Source organism: Pseudomyrmex gracilis, unplaced genomic scaffold, assembly GCF_002006095.1.
Source record: "Pseudomyrmex gracilis isolate BER0280 unplaced genomic scaffold, ASM200609v1 scaffold_16, whole genome shotgun sequence".
Taxonomy (NCBI): Eukaryota; Metazoa; Arthropoda; class Insecta; order Hymenoptera; family Formicidae; genus Pseudomyrmex; species Pseudomyrmex gracilis.
In genome coordinates this window covers 376,660-399,773 of record NW_018020600.1, presented here as the reverse complement: position 1 = coordinate 399,773, position 23,114 = coordinate 376,660, and the positions used below count along the sequence as shown (strand labels likewise).

The following is a 23,114-nucleotide window of genomic DNA, read 5'->3' as shown; positions in this document are numbered from 1 at the left end:
ACTGTTTTATTTATTAGTTTTTTTTTTTTTGATAAAACCAAATAAAGCGTCAATTAGCTTGCGATTAAAAACTTTGCAATTGGTTACTTTAGCGTGGGTCAGAATCAACATAGCAAAGATTCAAACCACTTCATTAGCAAAGATCAGAACCATTTATGTTTTTTTAATAAAAAAGTTGCGAAAAACAAAACTGGAAAATCGCGCATATTTTAAAATATTCTACTATCCTTTGTTTATTTTGTCTCGTTTCATACGCATATGTGCATGTACGTATGATTTCAAGTAATGTGATTAGAAACTGTCAGTTGTCAGAATTAAAAGGTGTCCTATCAGTGTAGTTGCAGCTATATATATTTCTTGTATATTATTTTTCTTTTGAAGATCCTCCACATACTTGTTACATTTGCAACAAAAAAAAATGGCAAATGTACATTCCGCAACGCGAGATTACACGAAACCGGCTATTGATCAACGTATCACCGAGTTGGTGAAAAGAAGAATCGGCGCACGAGAAGATCTACCCACGGAGAGTACAAAAGAGCGACTTGTAAATACTTCTACCAAATATTTTTAATTAACGAACAATATTACGGACAATTTTGTCCATTCTGAAACATTATTATTTTTGATACTTCGAGATAACGCTAATATTTTAGCTTACGTTTTTTGTCGTTTGCTCTATTCTCATGTAGAAAAAAAAAAAAAAACAAAGCACGCGATATACAAAGTATTTACAACTTTTTCTTCAAAGTATTATGTGATTAAAACAAATTCGCACAATATTCTTTTTCTGTAGGCAAAATACAAGGAGAATCGCAACGCCAGAGAAGGAATGTTAAAAGTTACACATCGGCATGTCTTGGAGATAGTAGCCTATATTTTAAACACGAACTACGAATTGCTGGAGGAAGGAGTTCTCGACAAAGATGAATACGTGAATGTGTTCAGCAGCTTCTTTGCCACCGATGGAAGACAAGCGATTCTTATATATCTTCAACCTATGAGCCCTCCGATGTTTGGTAATAATTGTTATCTTCTTGCTTTTCTCTTATCTCAGTTTTAATCTTCATATCGCGTTGTAATGCGTTATACATGAACTATATCTATAAACTTTAGAATCTGGACGATGGGCGCCGCAACTCAGCAAAGAACAACAAGTTATACGTTGTTGTGTCACGGATGGCACCACCGAAGAGTTTTCAGGCAAATGTGTGATAGTTTATCGATTAAAGTCAAACATTGAGTTTGGAGTAAAGCAGTTACTTGATGTAAATACTTGGTGTCAACTAAGCGTCTTTTCTTTTCCTTTTCTTCCCCTTTTTCTTTTTTTTTTGAAAAAAGTGGTAGTAGTGGTTTTTAAAAGCTTTATCCTTAAAACTTTACTTTTCACGTTGCTTTTGTGTTGTGTTTTCCACGTAGGAGACATATTACGCTTATGCCGAAGTGGATCCCACATCACGAAGCGCTTTAGCAGGGATATCCGATTTAATTTCACGTTTACACATACGTACCTTAACCGCTAACGTACAATGGGAAGAACTAACAAAGAGCGAAATCGGGGAAAAGATCAAAAACGATTTCATAGGCGATTTTAAAGATTTTTGCGAATTTCTCAATAGTGAGCAACTTGTGATTTTTATCCATTTTAATTATCACATGTATATTGTTTTTTATTCGGAAATTGTTCTCTCTCGTCTTTCTACAGTGACAAAGATAGATCTAGAAAACATTATATGCTTCCAAATTAATTGGGATTTTTATCAGAAGTGTTTGGCGACTCCGGAAAGCATAAAACAAAATATTCACAATCCGGATATTATTGAAGTGGCGGAAGCTGATGTACAGATATGGATGAAATTAATGGAACGAGTCTGTGATATTAATTGTAAACTATACAATATTAATCATTTATGTAAATCTCTCTCTCGACGTTATAAAACGATCTTTCAGGCTGTTGTCGAGAGTGAACAATTGCGCAGGGAAACCGAGACTGTGGGACCAACCGCAGAACTCGCGTATTGGCGTCGATTACTCGGTCTATTTTCATCGATAATGAATCATATAAAGTCGCCTTACACTGAATCATTTATTCAACTCCTAACAGAAGCAAAATCAAAACTTATCAAGGTGAAAAACAAAATAATCAATTAGTTATAAATTTATATTGTCGTATTCGTCACTGAAAAGTTTTATATGTAGAAATGGAGAACATTGGAAGATCACGTTACAACGATATATATTTTGTCGCAAGATAATGTGAAGTATCTGTATTCCTTGGAAAAATTTACTCAACCGTTGTATAGGCTAGATCCTACAAAAATCGGTGATTACTTGCCTTCGCTTATGTACGCTATAAGAATGACTTACGCTACCTCGCGATTTTTTAACACAAGAAAGATGGTTACCGCGGTATATGTGAAGGTAATCTTCTCGAATTATTTCATTCGCGCAGATTATTTGCGATCATGCATCATCAATCTAAATCTGTATTTAGATAACAAACCAAATGATACTATCGTGTAAAGCGTATTTAACAGGAAATGGAATATTGAGTGTTTGGGCCGAGTCGAAATCTACAATGATATCTAAGATAAAGGTGCAGATACAAAAATGCATAAAATTTTCATTTTTTTGGTGAAAAATTATTCCTAATGTAAATATAAAATCAGCAATCATCTCGTAGGACTGTATTAAGCTATGCGAGACGTATCATGATTGTTACAACGAGATGTGCAAGAAGGTCGAACAGTCTCCCGATGAGAAACCTTTCGAAGTATCCGAAATGTATGTTTTTGGCAAATTTAACACTTTTAAGACGAGACTAATAAAAGTGAGTAAAAGAATCAAATTATAAACGCAAGTCACACGTGTATGTGTGTGGGCAGAATTACATTATCTTTGCGATGAATAATACGCAGATCATGGACATCCTTGAATCTGCACGGATGTACGCTATTTTGCACAGCTCGACTATAGAAGGAATCGACGTGTATGCGCAAAAGTACGCGAATTTTTTTAAGAAGATTTCCTCGCAAGAATACGATCCTCTGGATCATAGAAAGCTTTACTTCGATACCGATTATGAGGAGTACAAGAAAAGCGTGACGGAAACCGATGTGGAGCTCAGAACGTTCTTTCGTAATTGCGTCGCTCTCGTGCCAAATATTACATTAGCTCTACAGTTGATCGATAGGTATGATATTTTTACAAAGTATCTCTTTAACCACATTTGACCGCGCATAAAGTTATTACAAAAATGTTAATTGCAACCGCTCTCTCTTTTTCCCAGATTTCGAAAATTAAATCTCAAAATACTGAAGATCGACAGAATGTGCCTGGAGCTCGTCGCAACGTACGAACGAGAAATTGAAGATGTTCGCGATAGATACAATATAGACAGATCCGATCCGCCTCTGCCGAGGAATTTTCCACTCGTAGCCGGTAGAATCCTCTGGATTCGGCAGTTATATAAACGCGTGGAAGTTCCTATGAATATGTTCAGATCGTATCAGAAGGTGATCTTGCATGAATCTATGCAGAAATGCATTAAGATATATAATGTACTTATCGGCGTATTTATTCACTACGAGATGATATATCACAAAGCGTGGTACGACTCGGCCGACATTGTAAGTTTAATTACATTTAAGACAATTATCCTATAAGATTTTGCTTTTTCGAAAGACCATTTGTCTTCAGTTTTAAAATCGCTGCAGGTTCGTCTGGCGTTATCAACGCCTATAATCGTGCGTCATCCTAAAACAAATAAATATTGTTTAAATTTTGATTCCTACATATACGAAGTGATACGAGAATCGGAACACATGTCTAAATTGAGATTGGATGTGTCAGATTTTATACAGGTTTTGATGTTTTGCAAAGAGAAGATTTTGTCATTCCGCGAAAGAGTCAAAAAGCTGATTAAAAGAAATGATGTTCTTAGGTATATAAATTGCTTAATAAATTTATATTAGTAAATGTGAAGGAAGGAAAATATTTATATATTTATCATACGTTCATAGAAAATCTATTCCGCTTATATTTTTGCATTTAATGAAGATCGCACTGGTCCATCTCGAGATCGCTTTCCAGCCTTGTCTGTCGGTAGTTACGTGGTCGTCATTAATGATTTCTAAAGTATGCACCAACCTGGAACATGCAATAAAAAACGCGGAGGTATTTGTCAAGAAAGTGACAGACATGAAGGAAGCGAGAGTAGATGAAGTATTTGAGACTATTGCGGAAATAATACTGCTAAAAGTAGATAATTATCCAAAAAGCCCGGAACAGTTTTCCGCCGATAACATAGCTTTTACAAATACAATAGCAATTGATTTAGAAGTTAAATCTTCAGCAGCGGAAAAGACCGTTGTCACGATTATTAACAAATTTATGGATCTTATAACTGATCCTAGTGTAGAAGATGTTAAGTATAATTGGATGGACCTTGAAAAAATACATAAAGTAGGATCCGAAAGCAAATTAATAGAAGGACCGTACGAACCAGGTAGCTTAGATAAAATTATTTTAAGTTTACATTGCCTATAATTACAAAATTAAAATAAGTGACTTAATCAAATAGGCTTTGGTCACATTGAAAAAACAATTAAAGTTAATATACAACACGTGCACAACAACTGTATGGAACTCTTCGCGTACTTCAATTGCAAATTGATCGACGCTTTAGTAAAATGCACAAAAAATTCTTTGGAGTTGTTGAAGAAAAAAGCAACTGTTACGAGGTGATCTTACGTACTTTTATGCGTATCTATATTTTTTCATTTATTGAATGTAGAAACGTATCCCGCTATTTGTATTTTACGTTTTAGTCTGGTGATTGATGATGTTACAACAGAGCAAGAAATTCCAATTATGATGACGCACTTTGTTCTACAAATACCGAATATTGTAATCATTCCGACAATAGAGGAACTGCAGCATCATTTCGGCAAAGTTATAACGGGTATTATAGAAGCGAGCAGAAGTGTGACTATGTGGGGACATCGATATTCTACAAACACGCAAGAATCGCTTGGTAATAACACTCTGTAAAACAAATTTATATACTAATTAAGTATTATACTAATTATACTAATTAAGTAAATATACTTACGTATGTTAATAATGGAAACAACAAATGTGTTTATTATCTTTGATTATATTTTTACGTATTTTTACGTTTTATTTTGTATCTCAGGTGACAATAATTCGCTCAGTAACTATTTTCAAAGCATATCCGATCACAAGGATGTAATTCGCAGTTCAATGAGTGTACAAGGCTTAATATTAATGATGAGAGATGATGTTACCAAAATTGGCAATGTAAGTTTGTTTTTTTGTTTCAAATACAATCGAGATACAAGAAAAACGTTATGTATATTTACATTAATTTCAATGCTGTATTAATTACTGCTTTCTAGTCATATTTACGATATTCCTACCTATGGGTGGACAATAGAATCGAGATCATTCAAAAATTCGTTGATTCTGAACCCATTGTACAAGAAATCAAAGAGAAGTTTACGGAATATGAAAATTTAATGACAGAAATTCAAAATTTGCCCGATCAACACGTTCTCGGTCCGCTTCAAATTAATATGGGTAATTAGTATGGAAATTACAAATAATTTTATATCGATTTTGTACATACATGATAGATTACTGTGTTTATATTTTTTTACAGATAAATTAAAACTGGCATTCTTTGTTGAAGCGAATGCATGGAAAACGTCATTGGGTGTCATTTTATCACAGAAATACAAGATAAAGTTACACCGTATTATGGACTACATTTACGAAAAGAACAAAGTCCTCGCTAGACATATCAAAGACTTAGAGGATGTCAGAGTCGCGATGAAGTGTTTAAGAGAAATACGAGATGATTTTATATCGTTGGATATGGAACTAATTCTGATCGAGGAGGTTTACGCATTGATGGGAAAATACAACATTAATATATTAAAAGAAGATCAGGACATTGTAGACGGACTGAGATATAATTTTAGCAACATGCTCAACACGGTAATAATTCGCTACTTGCATAGATCTTTAAAATATATTTAATACGCTGTCTGTTAATATCAATAATTTGAAATTACCATATTATGCTGCACAATATTGATATTTTCTAGGCAAAACAAGTCCAAGTAATTATATGTGAGATGCAAGAGCCTTTGAGAAAGGAACTCACTGACGGAGTCGAAGTTCTCAAACAGAACGTGGAGAAATTCGATATCGACTTTGAATTCAACGGTCCGATGGTCGAAGGAATACCTGCAAAAGAAGCCAGTGAACGGTATATAATTTTACTAGTGTATTTAATATTTTTATGAATTTACATACACACCAATTACAAATATTCAGTCTTTGTATAAATAATTTTGAAATTTAGATTAGAATATACATATAAAAATCTTTTTTGTATTTTTCAAGGCTCATTCTGTTCCAAGCACAATTCGAAGAATTATGGGAAAGATACGAAACTTACAGCAGCGGCGAAAGTTTATTTGGCATAGAAGTAACGGAATATCCAACTTTGCACCGAAGAAAAAGAGAGCTCAATCTGCTGCAGAAGTTGTACACGTTGTATTTGCAAGTTATGCGTACTATTGACAGTTACTATGATATTCCGTGGTCGGAAATTGATATTGAATCAATTATAAATGAATTAGCCGAATTCCAAAACAAGTAAAACTATCACAAATTTATATTAATGTGCTTAATTCATAAAATTTAATATCGTGATAATTTTCTAATGTTATTGTGTAGATGCCGAAAGTTACCCAAAGCTATGAGAGAATGGCCAGCTTATATCGATCTAAAAAAGAAGATTGACGACTTCAACGAGATGTGTCCGTTATTAGAAATGATGGCTAATAAAGCCATGAAAAACAGACATTGGGAGAGATTGTCCGCCTTGTGCAAATATTTTTTTGACGTGGAATCTGAGACTTTTACACTTGCAAATGTTATGCAAGCACCTTTGCTAAAATATAAAGATGACGTAGAGGTGTATATCTGAATGGGGGCCACAAAATTATTGATTTTAATTAATGCTAATTATTCTTGTTTTTCTTCTGCATAAACATATTATGCGTACATAAAAATACTTTAAATCAAAATAATCGTATTATATAGGATATATGTATCAGTGCTGTAAAAGAGCAAGATATCGAATTCAAATTGAAGCAAGTGATTGCAGATTGGTCGGTTGTGAATCTACAATTCTCCTCTTTTAAACAAAGAGGCGAACTATTACTGAAAGGTATCGAAACGGCTGAGATAATAGCGCAACTTGAAGATAGTTTGATGATCATAAGTTCGTTGCTGGCAAATCGGTATTGTTACATTTACGTTCGAATATTTAATCATGTGTGTCAAGTTTCGCAACTATATTCAATAAATGTTACGCAGTTACAACGCTCCGTTTAAGAAAGAGATTCAGTTATGGCAGACTAAACTCAGTAACACGTCAGAAATATTAGCAAAATGGTTGACTGTGCAGAATCTGTGGGCTTATTTAGAAGCGGTGTTTATCGGCGGCGACATATCGAAGCAACTGCCCACTGAGGCAAAGCGTTTCAATGTAAAGAAATCCGCACGTAATAACTCACAACAAGATAATATAATTAATTATTATTGCAGACCATCGACAAAGCCTGGACCAAGCTTATGATTCGCGCTCACGAAAAATTAAATGCGGTAGAAACATGTACGGGAGACGAAACTATGAGTCAGTTTTTGCCTCATTTGCTGGAACAACTAGAATCTTTGCAGAAGTCCCTTAGCGGGTATACAAACTATTGCTAAGTCGAAACAATCGCTCAAACCCGTGTTAAATTTAATTAACAAATTCTATTAACACACATACAGTTATCTGGAAACCAAGCGAGTTATTTTTCCAAGATTCTGCTTCATATCAGATCCTACTTTGTTGGAGATCCTTGGACAAGCTGCCGATTGCCACACCATACAGAATTATCTCGACGGCTTTTTCGACAACATAGCAAGAGTAACGAGATATAAATGTAAAATTACAAACTGTGGCGATCATAAAATTACTACTACTGTTTCTTACAGCTCAAGTTTTCGGAAAAGGAATATGAAAAGATTCAAGCAATGTATTCGCGCGAAAGTGAGGAAATAATATTTGAGAAAGAAGTTGTATGTATAGGAGGTGTAGAGAACTGGTTGAATACTTTGTTGACCGTTCATCAACAATCTGTTGGTGCTGTAATTGCAATGGGACTGCAATCATTTCACACGACAGAATTTGACATTTTGTCATTGATAGAAAACTCTATTTTGCAAGTAAGATAATGTTTATATAGTAATATTGAGCTTTTAATAAACAAAAAAGTAAAAAAAATATAAAATTAAATTAAATTAATTACATGAAATATGTTAATTTTCTTTAAGGTGGGTTTGTTAGCGTTACAAGTTCTATGGACGCGCGATTCCGAAATAGCAGTCACGACAGCCAAGCGCGACAGAACTATAATGAAAAGAACTAATCAGTGGTTTTTGGACCTCTTGAACAGTCTTATAGAAGCGACCGTTCGAGACTTGACGAAATTTGTCAGAGTAAAATACGAATGTCTAATAACGATACACGTTCATCAAAGGTGTTAATTCCGAACAATTATTTCTTTCGTGTAAGTGTGAAGCAAAAGAAACCGAGAAGTTATCAAGACATTTTTCAGAGACATATTTGACGATTTATGTCGACTCCGAATTCGAAGCGTTTATGATTTTGAGTGGGCAAAACAGTGTCGATTCTATTACAATGAAGAGACGGAAGAAGTTCCGATCAGAATAACTGATGTAGATTTTACTTATCAAAATGAATTCTTAGGCTGTACGGATCGTCTCGCGATTACTCCGCTCACAGACAGGTGTTATATAACGCTGGCACAAGCTGTGGGTATGATACTTGCACCTTAAAAATTGTATAATATAACATTCGCATTATTCACATCACTTATTGCTATCTTTGCGCCATGTTCGTTTTTTTTCAGGAATGAATTTCGGCGGAGCTCCCGCAGGTCCTGCCGGCACGGGAAAAACGGAAACAACAAAGGACATGGGAAAAGCATTGGGGAAATATGTTGTTGTTTTTAATTGCTCCGATCAAATGGACTTTCGCGGTTTGGGCAGAATATTTAAGGGACTGGCGCAGTCCGGTACTTGGGGGTGCTTCGACGAATTTAATCGGATCGATCTACCGGTGTTATCGGTCGCCGCACAACAAATCGCAATTGTGCTTAACGCGCGTAAAGAACGGAAATTGAGCTTTTTGTTCAGGTATTTCTATGAAAAATTAATTTATTGAACGTACGTAAAAAAATTAAACCTGAAAAAATTGCATACAATTTTTTTATATCGAAAAGTAATATATTTTTGGTAATATATTTTTCTATAGCGACGGTGAAACATATAAACTCAATTATGAGTTTGGAATATTTATCACTATGAATCCAGGATACGCTGGCCGGCAGGAATTACCGGAAAATTTAAAGATACAGTTCAGAAGTGTAGCTATGATGGTTCCCGATAGACAAGTACATCTCTTAATAAATACGACTTTTGTAACAGAAATCTCATTACACACAACTTGCAAATTAATTTAATTTTCTCCGTAGATCATAATGCGAGTAAAACTTGCGGCATGTGGCTTCAAAGAGAACGTGGTCTTGGCGCGAAAATTTTTCATATTGTACAAACTGTGCGAGGAACAGCTCAGCAAGCAAGTGCATTATGATTTCGGATTGAGAAACATCTTGTCGTGTCTGCGCACACTCGGTGCTCAAAAACGTGCGAATCCTACCGATTCGGAAGAAACCACACTTATGAGAGTGTTGCGGTATATTTTTTTGTACTTTTTATATAATCAATTAAAAGAAAAAATAAAGATGTTTTAAATGTGTATTAATTTTTATTAGCGATATGAATCTTTCCAAACTAGTGGACGAGGATGAATCTCTGTTCATGTCCCTCATCGAAGACATGTTCCCAGGAATAAAGTTAACGACCAAGACGTATAAAGAGTTACAGAAAGCTATAGCTAACGCTACAGCTGCTCTTGGAATAATGAATCATAGTGAATGGAATTTGAAAACTTTACAGGTGCATAATTGCATATCGAATCTTCATCGATTTTGGTAACTACTTTTAAGACAACTACGAATTTCGCAGTTATACGAGACATCACTTGTTCGCCATGGTCTGATGGTTCTTGGACCAACAGGATCCGGTAAAACGCGATGCATATGGGCGCTCATGAGAGCTCTGACAGAAATGGGCATACCGCACAAAGAAATTAGAATGAATCCAAAAGTTAATATTTTTCTTTCGATAATCTAATATGATTCTTTGTTATCAAAGTAAATTCTTCTTTGAGCAAAACTATCAATAGGCGATAACTGCATCCCAAATGTTCGGGAGACTCGATGTTGCGACCAATGACTGGACCGACGGTATATTTTCTACTATATGGCGAAGGAGCATGCAAGCAAAAAAAACGGAAAATGTGTGGATTGTACTAGACGGCCCAGTCGACACGTTATGGATCGAAAATTTAAATTCCGTTCTCGATGACAATAAGACGTTAACGTTGGCTAACGGAGATCGCATTGTAATGGCGCCAAATAACAAACTGGTGTTCGAGCCCGACAACGTAGACAATGCGTCTCCTGCGACTATATCCCGCATGGGAATGGTGTTTGTCAGTGCTTCTGTATTAAAATGGAGTTCAATCTTAGAGGTAATATAAGTCCAGGTTGATAATCTTTATTTTGTTATGTTATTCTGTCGTTACTTTATATGCAAAATTCTACTCTTTGATGTCGCAATATTTTTAATACAGGGTTGGTTGAAAAAATGCACCGTGTATGAAGCCGGAGTGTTACGAACATTGTTCCATAAAATATATGGAGATGCCCACATATTCGTTCAAACAAAGCTTCATGCTAAAATAATGCTTTTAGAAGCGCTTTACATACGGCAATGTATTGATTTGTTGGAAGGTTTGAATGTCGGAAATTCTGATCCAGCCAGTAAATATAAAATCCCTTTTACACTGAGATATTTTTCCGCTGGAAATATATAAATATGCACAATTTCAACACGATATACACACCATAGCGTTATAAATAATAAATTTTGTCTTTCAAATATGTTACAATTCACACAGTGAATGTTGACAATTTTGCAGTTACAGTTTGTTATTGAACAGAATATGTATCAGAGATTTTCATCCAGGTCGTAATTTACAGGAGTATTACCCGAGCATCACATCGAAAAGCTTTTCTTGTTTTCTCTCATGTGGAGTTTGGGCGCGGTGTTGGAACTCGACGATCGACTTGCGTTGCAAGAATATTTTGTGAATCACGAATCAAAATGCAACTGGCCAAACTGTACAGTTCGTAGAATATAATATATTTTGTATTACAACATATTATTTTATTTAACATATGAAGTAAACGCGTAATGTGACATGTTTTTTTTAATATCTGTATTCTGTAAATGTCTCGTCCGCGTATAGAAAGATGAAACTATTTTCGAGTACTTGGTATCAGACGATGGAAAATGGATACACTGGAACAAAATAGTGTCGGAATTTGAATATCCCGAAGATCGTGTTTTAGAATACAACACTATTCTCGTTCCTAACGTTGATAATACGAGAACGTTGTTTTTGGTGGATATTATAGCAAAGCAAGAAAAATCAGTGCTTTTAATAGGTAGACATATCAAAATATTGAATAATCTTAATAGCAAATATTTTAACGTGTTTGATATTTCAACTTTTATATAATAACACACATATTTTGGATTAATTACATAACAGGAGAAGAAGGTACCGCCAAGACTGTAATGATCAAAAGCTACATGTCCAAGCATGATCCTGAATTTCATCTAAATAAATTTTTTAACTTTTCTTCGGCATCCACACCCAACATGGTTCAAGTAATAATTTCATATTTAATATACACACAAAATTAACTTGTTAACGTCAATAGGATTATATGTATAAAGATGTATTTTTTATTATGTTCGTCATTTATGTTTTGTTTTCAGCGCGTATTTGAGAGTTACGTTGAAAAACGAGTGGGAACTACTTACGGACCTCCCGGTGGTCGAAAAATGACTATTTTTATCGACGATATAAATATGCCGACCATAAACGAATGGGGCGATCAAATTACGAACGAAGTGGTGCGCCAGTTAATGGAGTTCAATGGATTTTACTCGTTGGATAAACCAGGCGACTTTTGCACCATGCAAGACATTATGTTACTTGCAGCTATGCGACATCCCGGCGGAGGACGAAATGATATTCCGCCACGATTGAAACGGCAGTTTAATATTTTTAACTGTACCCTGCCCTCCAACAAATCAATGGATACGATTTTTAGTGAGCAGAAAAAGTTTATCTCTTTAGTAAAAAAATACAAATAAGAAAAATAATAACATCTATTGCAATGCGTGCAAAACTCGCAGGTACTATCGGACAAGGCTACTTTTGTACCACAAGATTCTCCGAAACCATTGTCGATTTCTTGCCGAAGCTCGTGCCGTTAACACGAATATTATGGCAGCGAGTTAAAACAAAGATGTTACCTACTCCAGCGAAGTTCCACTACGTTTTTAACTTGCGCGATCTGTCTCGCATTTGGGAGGGAATACTCCGAATAGAGAGAGCCGAGTGCAAGTCTATAACGACTCTGCTGAAATTGTGGGAACACGAATGCACGCGCGTGATAGCAGATCGGTTTGCTGCATATATCATTAAATATTTTTTTAAATTTAACTATTTTTAAGTACTTGGTTAGGACAATGAATCTCTCGCTTCTTTTGCAGTTTCACGACCGTTGACGATAAAGAGTGGTTCCAAAATACTTTAAAGCTCACGGCAGAGAAATTATTAGGTCCGGACTTCGAGCATTATTCTCCGGTTGAGACGTACTTCGTTAATTTTCTTCGCGAACCGCCGGAACCGACAGGTGACGAACCGGAAGATTTTGTGTTTGAGGCACCCAAGATTTATGAAGAGATACCGAGGTATCTGAGCAAGAGAGATACAGCGATTCTTCATGCTGATGAATTTTAAAAAACGAGATTGCATTAATATTTCTGCGTTACTTGCAGTTACGATATCGTTGTTGAGAAAGTTGTTCAAAATATGGAGCAGTTTAATGAATATGTACGCGGCATGCGTCTCGATCTAGTCTTTTTCCACGACGCTCTGGTACACTTGATACGAATATCGAGAATACTTGGAGTTCCCAGAGGGAATGCACTCTTGGTAGGAGTGGGAGGATCCGGCAAGCAGAGTTTGACGCGACTGGCATCTTTTATTGCGGGATTTAACTTCTTCCAGATAACTTTAACTAGGCAAGAATTAAAATTTCACCGAATATCTCCCCATCCTTTATTTAACTCTAAAACAACAAAAATAATTATAAAATAAAATTTGGTTTTTTATTTTTTTAATATTTTGTTATATATTGTTTTGTAAGAAAATAAAATATTTTTATAATAAAAATATAATTATTTGAAGAAAGTAACTGAATAATAGTGTTTTTTAGGATTTATAATGTGGCCAGTTTGATGGACGATTTGCGAAAGTTATATCGCACCGTTGGTACAGGAAGCAAAGGTCTCACCTTTATTTTCACCGATAATGAAGTAAAAGACGAGGCGTTTTTGGAATATATAAACAACATGCTGAGTGTCGGCGAGGTAGCCAATCTTTTCTCAAAGGAAGAGTTAGATGAGATTCTGACAATTATCACGCCCTTAATGAAAAAGGACGATCCTCGTCGCCCACCGACACAGGACAATCTTTACGATTACTTCATATCTCGAGCGAGAAACAATTTGCATATAGTTTTATGTTTTTCACCTGTGAGTTTCTTCATCGTTGTTTTTAACAATTTGGACTTTTGTATCGAGTTATTGAGTTAAAAGTTTCATAGGTCGGCGACAAGTTCAGGTCACGAGCGTTGAAATTTCCCGGTCTTATATCCGGTTGCACGATAAATTGGTTTTCAAGATGGCCGAGGGACGCGTTATATGCGGTTGCTGAACATTTCTTAGACAAATATAGAATTATATCCACTCCAGAAGTCAAACAGCAATTAATTCAAGTTATGGGCGACATTCAAGACGACGTAAACGACACCTGCACAGAATACTACGAGAGGTTTACTTTACCACTCTCGCTAATAGTTTGATATCTGTGTAAAAGCAAAATGTAAAGCAGTTTTATTTCAACAATTGTAGATTCCGTCGTCAAGTATATGTGACTCCAAAGTCATTTTTAACGTTTATCGACAGTTACAAGACATTTTACAAGCAACGATTAGAGCATATTAACACGCTTACTTCTCACATGAGCAGTGGTTTAAACAAATTGATCGATGCCGCGGTTCAAGTGGAAGAGTTACGGAAGGAATTAGAAAAAAATCAAAAGGAGATCGCAGAAAAGAACGTACAAATAGAAGCGGTAAGCATTATGCTATATTTACAAAATCCGTTGTTTTTACTGGCGTATGATATTTATAGATTTTAGAAAGTGTAAATGAAAAAAAGAAAGAAGCTGAAAACATGAAGGCAAAAGTGCAGGTAACAAAAGATGAAGCGGAAACAATTTTAAAATTGATAGCTAAGGATAAGGCAGTGGCGGAACAAACGTTGAAAGCCGCGGAACCTGCTTTGTTAGAAGCTGAAGCTGCTTTACAGGTATTATAATTAATTAATACGTATAAAATATGCTAATCACATGTCCTCCTTGTTTTTGTTAACATCAATAATTTGATGACGGTAATATCGGTTTATTTTAGACTATAAAACCAGTAGATATTTCCACTGTTCGTAAATTGGCTAAACCACCGTATTTAATTATGCTCATAATGGATTGCGTTTTGATTTTGTTTGGAAGAAAATTAGATCCGGTCAAACCCGATTACGAACATCAATTTCTAGTGCCGTCGTGGTCGGAATCGTTAAAGGTATTAGGATGTGTATAAACTATGTGTATATAAATTAATAAATATGTTAACATATTAATAAAAGTGAAGGAGAAGCGCGCTATGTAATTTTAGATACGTAAACACATTTCGTAATTTGTTTTTTACAGGTCATGGCCGACACTCGATTTTTACATAACTTACAATATTTTCCAAAAGATAACATTAACGCCGAAACGATCGACTTAATGATGCCGTATTTAAATTATCCTATGTATACTTACGAGGCCGCAAAGATAGCCTGTGGAAACGTTGCCGGTCTCATACAGTGGACCATCTCTATGGTTGCTTTTTACGAAATAAATAAAGATGTGCTACCTTTAAAGGTATCTATTAATAAACATTACTACGCACTTGTGTCGGACGAAAACAGTTATTTCTATGCCGTGGCTTGTGTAACTGAAGGAAGAGATGTTTAATAAAAAGAGAATAATGTTCTGCAGGCGAATCTCGCTGTGCAAGAAATTAAATATGAGAAAGCTAATAAAAATTTAATTGAGGCCGAACAACGGTTAAAAGAAAAGGATGACGACTTGAAGATAGTGCAAAGAGAGTTCGACACTGTGACACAAGAGCGACAAGTACGCTAATATTAGTGGTAACATTATATAACCAAAATTCAATATATTTCTCTATATGTTTCTCATATTGTGATTAGGTGATAATCGATCAAGCTGCGGTCTGTCAAGCAAAACTGGACACCGCAGGTGCCATGATCGAAGGACTGTCGGGAGAAAGAACAAGATGGACGGATCAAATAGACGTTTTTAAATCAGAAACGGAACGTCTTGTCGGAGACATATTGGTGCTAACGGGATTCCTGTCTTATTGCGGGCCGTTTAATCAAGAGTTACGTTTTCTCTTGCAGAGGAAGTGGATCGATTTCATACAAGATAAAAAAATCCCGATTTCTCTTACTATAAATGTCGTTAGCGCGTTGACGGATACAGCTACCGTACGTAATATATACCTAGTTGTGAGAAAAATATAATTGAAACTTGTGCCAAATGAACAAATGTGTAATTCGCTGCAGATCGGTGAGTGGAGTTTGCAAGGTTTGCCTACCGACGAACTGTCGCTTCAGAATGGAATAATTGTGACAAAAGCGCCGAGATATCCCCTCTTGATCGACCCACAATTACAAGGCAAAACGTGGATCAAAAACAAAGAAATGAAATTTGATTTACAAGTACTCGATAGTTTGCGTGAAATGTGTAACAATATCGATTTTACACAATCTGTTTTTCAGGTGACATGGTTTACGCACAAATATTTCAGAAACCATCTAGAAGATTCGATATCGTTAGGACGACCGTTATTGATACAAGATGTCGGAGAGGAAATAGATCCGGTGTTAGATAATTTACTGGAAAAGAATTTTATAAAAATAGGAACTTCTTTGAAGGTAAAACATGTTTTCAATCTTTCGCACAACTTTATATTTTGACATACTATTAGTATTATTATTATTTAGGTGAAATTAGGTGATAAGGAAGTGGATGTTAGCAAAGATTTCAGACTTTATATGACGACGAAGCTACCGAATCCTTTTTACACTCCAGAAATCTTTGCTCACACATCTATAATCGATTTTACTGTAACGATGAAAGGTACAGTTATATATATAAATACTTAATATTTTAAATAGTATTTTGTTCAATAAATTATTCGAATTGTCTTATGTTTACAGGCTTGGAAGATCAACTTTTAGGAAGAGTTATTTTACAAGAGAAAAAAGAATTAGAGATGGAAAAAACACAACTGATCGCCGACGTGTCCGCAAATATCAAAAAAATCAAAGAATTAGAAGATAATCTTTTACATAAATTAGCGACTGTGCACGTATGCGCGTTTTGTTCTTCTAGTGAACATAGCGTTAATTAATTACGTAATTCTCAAGTACATAAAATTGTCTCTCTCACGATATGTTTACTTTTTGTTAAAAGGGACCTTTGATAGAAGACGTTGAATTAATGGCGGTATTAAATATCACAAAACAGACAGCGGCGGAAGTGAATGAAAAGCTGAATATCGCGAAAGATACGGAGTTAAAAATTGATACGGCTCGCGAAGAATTCCGACCGGTTGCGACACGTGGTAGCGTTTTATATTTCTTGATATGCGACATGCCGCACGTCAATTGCATGTACCAAACGTCTCTCGCTCAATTTCTGGAACGATTTGATATCTCTATGGCTAGGTAAATATAAACAATTCTAGAATAATTTAATATTTCTGATATCGTACAAAAAGTCGAAGATATAAAGTCACGATATCTGTTCAGATCCGAGAAAAGTCCGGTCAATCAAAGAAGAATAAATCACATCATCGAATATCTGACATACGACGTATTTAAGTACAAGGCGCGCGGACTTTACGAGATACACAAATACATGTTCATTTTGCTGATGACGCTGAAAATCGACCTGCAACGTGGCAGCATTTCACACGAAGAATTTCAGTATCTTATTAAAGGCGGCGCGGCGCTGGACCTGAAAGCTGTCGAACCAAAACCCTGCAGATGGATCACGGATGTGACGTGGCTAAATCTGGTCGCGCTTTCGTCATTACGACAGTTCCAGTATATCACGTCGCAAGTAACCGCTTCCGAGAAGGCTTGGAAGCACTGGTTCGACAAAGAGGCACCGGAAGAGGAAGTTATACCGGATGGTTATAACACGTTGGACACGTTTCGTAAATTGCTACTGATACGGTAATCTTCCGAGATGTTTTCGAAAATTTTTCTCACTCTGAATTTCATTTACTTCCAGTTTATGTAAGCGATATTTGTTTTTAGAGCTTGGTGTTTGGACAGAGCGCTATCGCAATCTAGAAAGTACATAGCGTTCTCATTGGGAGCGAAATACGCCGAACCCGTGATCACGCTTTTGGACGTGATGCATAGCGAGTCGCGGCCAAACATGCCGATGATCTGTTTTTTAAGTATGGGCTCGGATCCCACGCCGAGTATCGAGCAACTCGCGAAAAGAATGGAGATCGTTTGTAAAAGCGTATCGATGGGGCAGGGTCAAGAAGTTCATGCTCGTCGGTTGCTTCAGAGCGCGAAAACTGAGGTATAATACGGGAAAATAAATCTCTTCAACGTGTATTTTGTATACAAAGTGTATTACTCATTCATGCTGCTCGCACAGGGTTTCTGGGCATTGTGCCAGAATTGTCATTTAGGCTTGGACTATATGACGGAACTGGCGACCTTCCTTCTGGAAATGGAGGCCCCTCATCCGGATTTCCGCGTATGGATCACAACAGAACCGCACAAAGACTTTCCCGTTTCCCTACTGCAAATGTCTATAAAATATACATTCGAATCCCCGCAAGGCATCTATTTTTATTTCTTTAGATAAAGTTTCTTATATCAAGAACTAAAGGAAACGAGAAAGAGTCAAAACGCGCCATTTCTGCCTTTTAGGAGTACGCGCGGGTTTACTGGCGACGTACAGCGCTATGAATCAGGAAATGCTGGATCAATGCGATGCCGCGCAATACATACCGCTAGTATACACTGTGTCCTTCCTGCACACCGTGATTCAGGAAAGGCGCAAGTTCGGTCCTCTAGGATGGAACATACCGTATGAATTTAACTCGGCGGACTGGCTCGCTTCCTGCATGTTTATAAATAATCATTTGAACGATCTTGACCCAAAGCGAGGAATAAACTGGCAGATCATGCGGTAAACAAGAAGATTCACAATGTTGATCTTTCTTTTTCGCGTTAATATTACATGTATGCTCGTATTTTTTCACAGTTACATGATAAGCGAAGTACAATACGGTGGACGTGTCACAGACGACTATGACAAGAGATTGTTAAATACGTTTGCAAAAATGTGGTTCACGGATGCGCTTTTTACTGAAGGTTTTGCTTTCTACAAAGGTTATCCGCTTCTAATATTTAAGCTAGTCAGCGAGTATCTAAAAGCGATAGATGCCATGAGCACGGTAGATCCACCGCAGGTGTATGGCTTGCATCCGAATGCGGATATTACGTAAGCTATTGTGAAGAAAGAATGTAAATATATTTATGCAAAAATATGCAAAGTAATTGAAAAATTATGCATGTTGCGCGCATTGTAGATACCAGAGCAACACTACACAGACCGTGCTGGACACGATCGTATCTGTGCAACCAAAGGAAGCGGGGATTGTTGGCGCAGAGTCTCGAGAAGTGGTTGTTACGCGACAGGCAAAGGAAATGTTAGAAAAGATTCCGCCATTATACGATATGTTCGAAATTAAAAACAGGTTCGCGTCTTACATTATCTTGCATGAATAATTACTAATTCCTCTTGTATAATTGTTTCATATTTTAACTATGAAACAATTATTTTTGTCTAGTTTTTACATTTTAATAACGCGATGATAAAACGTTTCTTTGATTGCAGATTACGCGCAATGGGTCATACCGCTCCCATGAATATTTTCTTGAAGCAAGAGATCGACAGAATACAAGTAGTTATAAAATTGGTACGCGTCATGCTTCAGAATCTTCTACTGGCTATAGAAGGCGTGATTATAATGAGCGAGGTATTATTGTTTTTTTCCTAATTGATACTTTTTAAAACAAAAAAAATTGTTTTTATATATGTAAACCAAACAAATATATTTATATAAACGTATGTTTAAGGAATTGCGAGATACTTTTGATAACATATACGACGCCAGAATACCGAAAGCTTGGAAAGCTCGATCATGGGAATCCGCCACTTTGGGATTCTGGTTTACAGAACTATTAGAAAGAAATCAGCAATTTTTGACCTGGTTATACATAGGGAGACCAGCAAAGTTTTGGATGACTGGTTTCTTTAATCCTCAAGGTAAGTTAATATCTTGTAGTAAATTAAACACATAGAATTTTGATACAACTCTTCGTGTACGAAACTTGATTGATGATGAATTTACAGGATTTTTGACGGCAATGAAGCAGGAAGTGACGCGAGCACATAAATGGGCTTTAGATAACGTCATATTTCATAATGAAGTCTTACGAGCCATGACAGAAGAGATAAAAAAACCACCTCCTGTATACAATATTTCTGTAACATACACACAATGCTACTGTTAAGTTATTAAAAAAATTAATTACATCATATTTGCGAAATAGGAAGGTGTTTATGTTTACGGACTCTTTCTGGAGGGTGCTGGCTGGGACAAGAGAAACAATCGTTTGTGTGAATCGGTTCACAAAGTTCTTTACGTGTTAATGCCGGTAATACATATTTTTGTTATACATAATAACGTGCCAGACAAGAGTTTGCAATTATATCAAGTGAGTATGAACAAATATCTATTTTGAAATACTAATAATAATAATTATTATTATTATACAAATCTTTTGCAGTGTCCCGTATATAAAAAACCTCAACGGACTTACAACTTACTGATAACATCACTTTGGTTACAAACCAATAAAAATCCGGATTATTGGATTTTACGTGGTGTTGCTTTATTATGTGATAATAAATAATAATAAACAAATAAAGAAAGCAAAACATTCGAGAAAACACAGTTTGAAATTATTACGGTGGTTAATAATTTCCGTATAAAAACTTTATTATCTGTTGTGAAATTAATTTTTCCGCTCTGGCAATCGAAGATTAAAAATATCAGAAACCAAGCAAAAACACTATAAATTAACCATATAAAGAGGTGAACCAAGTTTTCCCTGGAATACACGAATACGTATATTTACTGATTAGAAGTCGATAACCTTTTAGCAATAAATCTGCATTACCGATGTGTGGATGTAGAAAGTGGCGTCCTCTGTGTTGCAGCGAGCCAATTGCAATGCACAAATTCAAATTCAGAGTGAATATTACCGCGGTTTGCGGTATAAGAGAGGTGCGCGGTACTTGGTAAAATTTAACGCGTTCGTTGCATTTGTATTTGTGCTCAAATTAATTACACGGGAGTGCATCGACGAGGGATGTTGCAGCTTTTTCAGTAAGTAATCAAGTGATGTGTTTTTGTATGTATATAATTGTAGACATATTAGATTTGCACTTTGAATTTTACGTGCTAAAGCGATGACAACCATCTTAGCTATTTTATGTGTTCGCTTTCTTTTATTTTACCCAAAGTGTTAAAATTATGTGAAAATAAATGAAATAACCTTTACAGACATTTATTGCAAAATAATACTTATGTTGCGTAATATATGAATGCAAATAATATGTTGCGTAATGAAAGCACTGTTCAGCAATGATTTTAATACTTAAAATAAATATTAGTTTGACCATATTAGGTAATAAATTTATGCACGAGAAATATTTAGTATAATACATTGTCGATCTTTTCCAGGTTTTGCGGTCAATCTTACATTATTGTGGATCACGGGATCGCCACATTTACACATACACAAAGTGAGCGGCAGAAAATGCTGGCGACTTCTACAGTCGGTGAGTCAGCAACTTTAACAAATTTGTAATTTCTGAAATTTGCAATTAATTGCGTTTTGAATCGCAATTCTCTTTGTAAAGTGCAATCAATACAATATAAAATTACAGTAAAGCGTAATATATTCCGTATTATTTTTGATGTTTTAAAAACGTGGTATATAATAATAATATATTGATACACCATAATGATATATGTGTAATAATTACTAATGTGCAACTCTAATTTTATAAAAAGAGTATTTTTTTTTCTTTTTTGTTTTTGAATCGCGACACAACGGTCGTAACTTAAATCACTTTGCGCCGGGCCCATTTCGTCGTTAATTTAGCGCTTTCGCGAATGGTTTGCACGCGCAAACGCACCGAACGGCCTAAATTAGCGCAAAGGAGGAAAATAGCGAAACATTTTGTTCCACAGTATCCCATTACGTTCTATGGCTTTCAACGTATCGTCGTGTTATCCAGCTGATATATCTCGTATGTCTATCCACCCTCGCGCCACCGTTAATAGCAGGCAATTTCGTGTTCCCTCGGCTAACCCGTGTAATTGAGCCAATGTGTGTTAATCAGAGGCGCCTCATTTGCCACGGGGAATAGTCCAAATTGCTTTTGTTACCTGGAATATCTTGGTGCGCGGCGCGGCAATGCTCGCTATTGATTCACGAAATTGACATTCTACCTGAAATATGCAAAACGCGTGGTCGAGTATACTGATGCCCGGTAACAACCGCCGCATATTTCCACGACGAGTTATATATACACAGTTCCAATTTTTTAACATAAAAAACTGGGCAACAAATATTCTATTAATTTCGCGAAATATCTCGTGTAGCAGAACCACACGCAAACACATACGCGCGAATACTGATACATTTTTAAAATATTAGAAATCAAAGCGTGTTTCACGTAATATGCAATGATGTTAAAAACAGAGCGGCGAATATTTTACGGCGGAACGAATAGCGGGGTGAATTTTTATAATACAATTTCGACGCGCACATACTCCGCGCGCGTCATTGCGCGTTCGAAATATCTCTGTCACTTTACGAAGAGACTTGCGTATTATAAAAATACGCGACATATTTTTATTCCCAGAGCGAATTATATATTTAATCTCAATAGAGAGAGTTTTGACAAAAAATTTTAATTTGATCTCTCTTCCTCCCTTTTTATTGCTTCACTCGACTAAATTCAGAGTTGCTATTATAATGAAGATCTACGATGCAGAGCTCTAGACTAACGTATGTCCACTAACCATGTGTGTGCTAGAGCCTAGTACAATAATGTACTATTGCCAAGGGATCACACTAGTCCGAGTCAGCGCAGTTAATTTTCGATAGCGCCGAATCACCCTTGTGGTAATTGTCGTCCATGGCTTCAACGATTGTATCTTTGTCTTATTCTGTACGGTTTGACTTGCTCTTGCTTTTAGTTTGAATAAAAAATTAAAATCCTAATGTAAAAATTTAAAATATTAAAATTTTGAAATAATTGGCTAACTTGAGAGAGTCAAGACAATCAAAAGAAAAAAAATTATCTTTTTTTTAAACATGTAAATTTTTTCTAAAGAATCAGCATTATGTTTTATTTTCTTTGGTAGATTAGATAAACAATTCTTGCACTTATATTATAAAAATAGTACAAACACAGTTTGCATAAAACCAAATAT

The 23,114-nt window shown here is 35.8% G+C and overlaps 1 protein-coding gene and 1 long non-coding RNA gene across 2 annotated transcripts in view; both read left to right on the top strand.

Moving 5' to 3' along the window:
* Window positions 1-418: 418 nt before the first annotated feature.
* LOC109864012 (dynein heavy chain 8, axonemal) lies at window positions 419-20,544 on the top strand. Its single transcript, XM_020444787.1, has 66 exons — window positions 419-547; window positions 797-1,019; window positions 1,117-1,268; window positions 1,420-1,618; window positions 1,706-1,869; window positions 1,951-2,127; window positions 2,200-2,421; window positions 2,495-2,596; window positions 2,684-2,830; window positions 2,919-3,193; window positions 3,290-3,629; window positions 3,717-3,943; window positions 4,023-4,507; window positions 4,583-4,742; window positions 4,830-5,035; window positions 5,198-5,322; window positions 5,421-5,601; window positions 5,684-6,021; window positions 6,132-6,295; window positions 6,433-6,687; window positions 6,769-7,009; window positions 7,138-7,337; window positions 7,414-7,585; window positions 7,645-7,790; window positions 7,873-8,011; window positions 8,080-8,310; window positions 8,419-8,624; window positions 8,703-8,923; window positions 9,018-9,303; window positions 9,422-9,560; window positions 9,642-9,862; window positions 9,942-10,125; window positions 10,195-10,335; window positions 10,415-10,762; window positions 10,865-11,054; window positions 11,274-11,419; window positions 11,543-11,741; window positions 11,849-11,967; window positions 12,079-12,415; window positions 12,502-12,772; window positions 12,862-13,062; window positions 13,150-13,395; window positions 13,590-13,908; window positions 13,980-14,206; window positions 14,287-14,509; window positions 14,569-14,745; window positions 14,847-15,014; window positions 15,143-15,358; window positions 15,476-15,613; window positions 15,691-15,987; window positions 16,066-16,221; window positions 16,282-16,437; window positions 16,507-16,642; window positions 16,723-16,874; window positions 16,979-17,232; window positions 17,317-17,745; window positions 17,830-18,106; window positions 18,185-18,371; window positions 18,463-18,724; window positions 18,800-19,039; window positions 19,128-19,295; window positions 19,436-19,577; window positions 19,678-19,867; window positions 19,955-20,073; window positions 20,155-20,319; window positions 20,392-20,544. The coding sequence occupies exons 1-66, from the start codon at window positions 419-421 to the stop codon at window positions 20,515-20,517; spliced, it is 13,779 nt and encodes a 4,592-aa protein (XP_020300376.1). The 3' UTR covers window positions 20,518-20,544.
* A 347-nt stretch (window positions 20,545-20,891) lies between these two features.
* The window catches only part of LOC109864038, a 41,353-nt gene continuing 39,130 nt past the window's right edge, over window positions 20,892-23,114 (top strand). The window contains exons 1-2 of the long non-coding RNA XR_002251397.1: window positions 20,892-20,993; window positions 21,351-21,448. This is a non-coding gene — a long non-coding RNA (uncharacterized LOC109864038). The remainder of the gene's footprint in view (window positions 20,994-21,350; window positions 21,449-23,114) is intronic.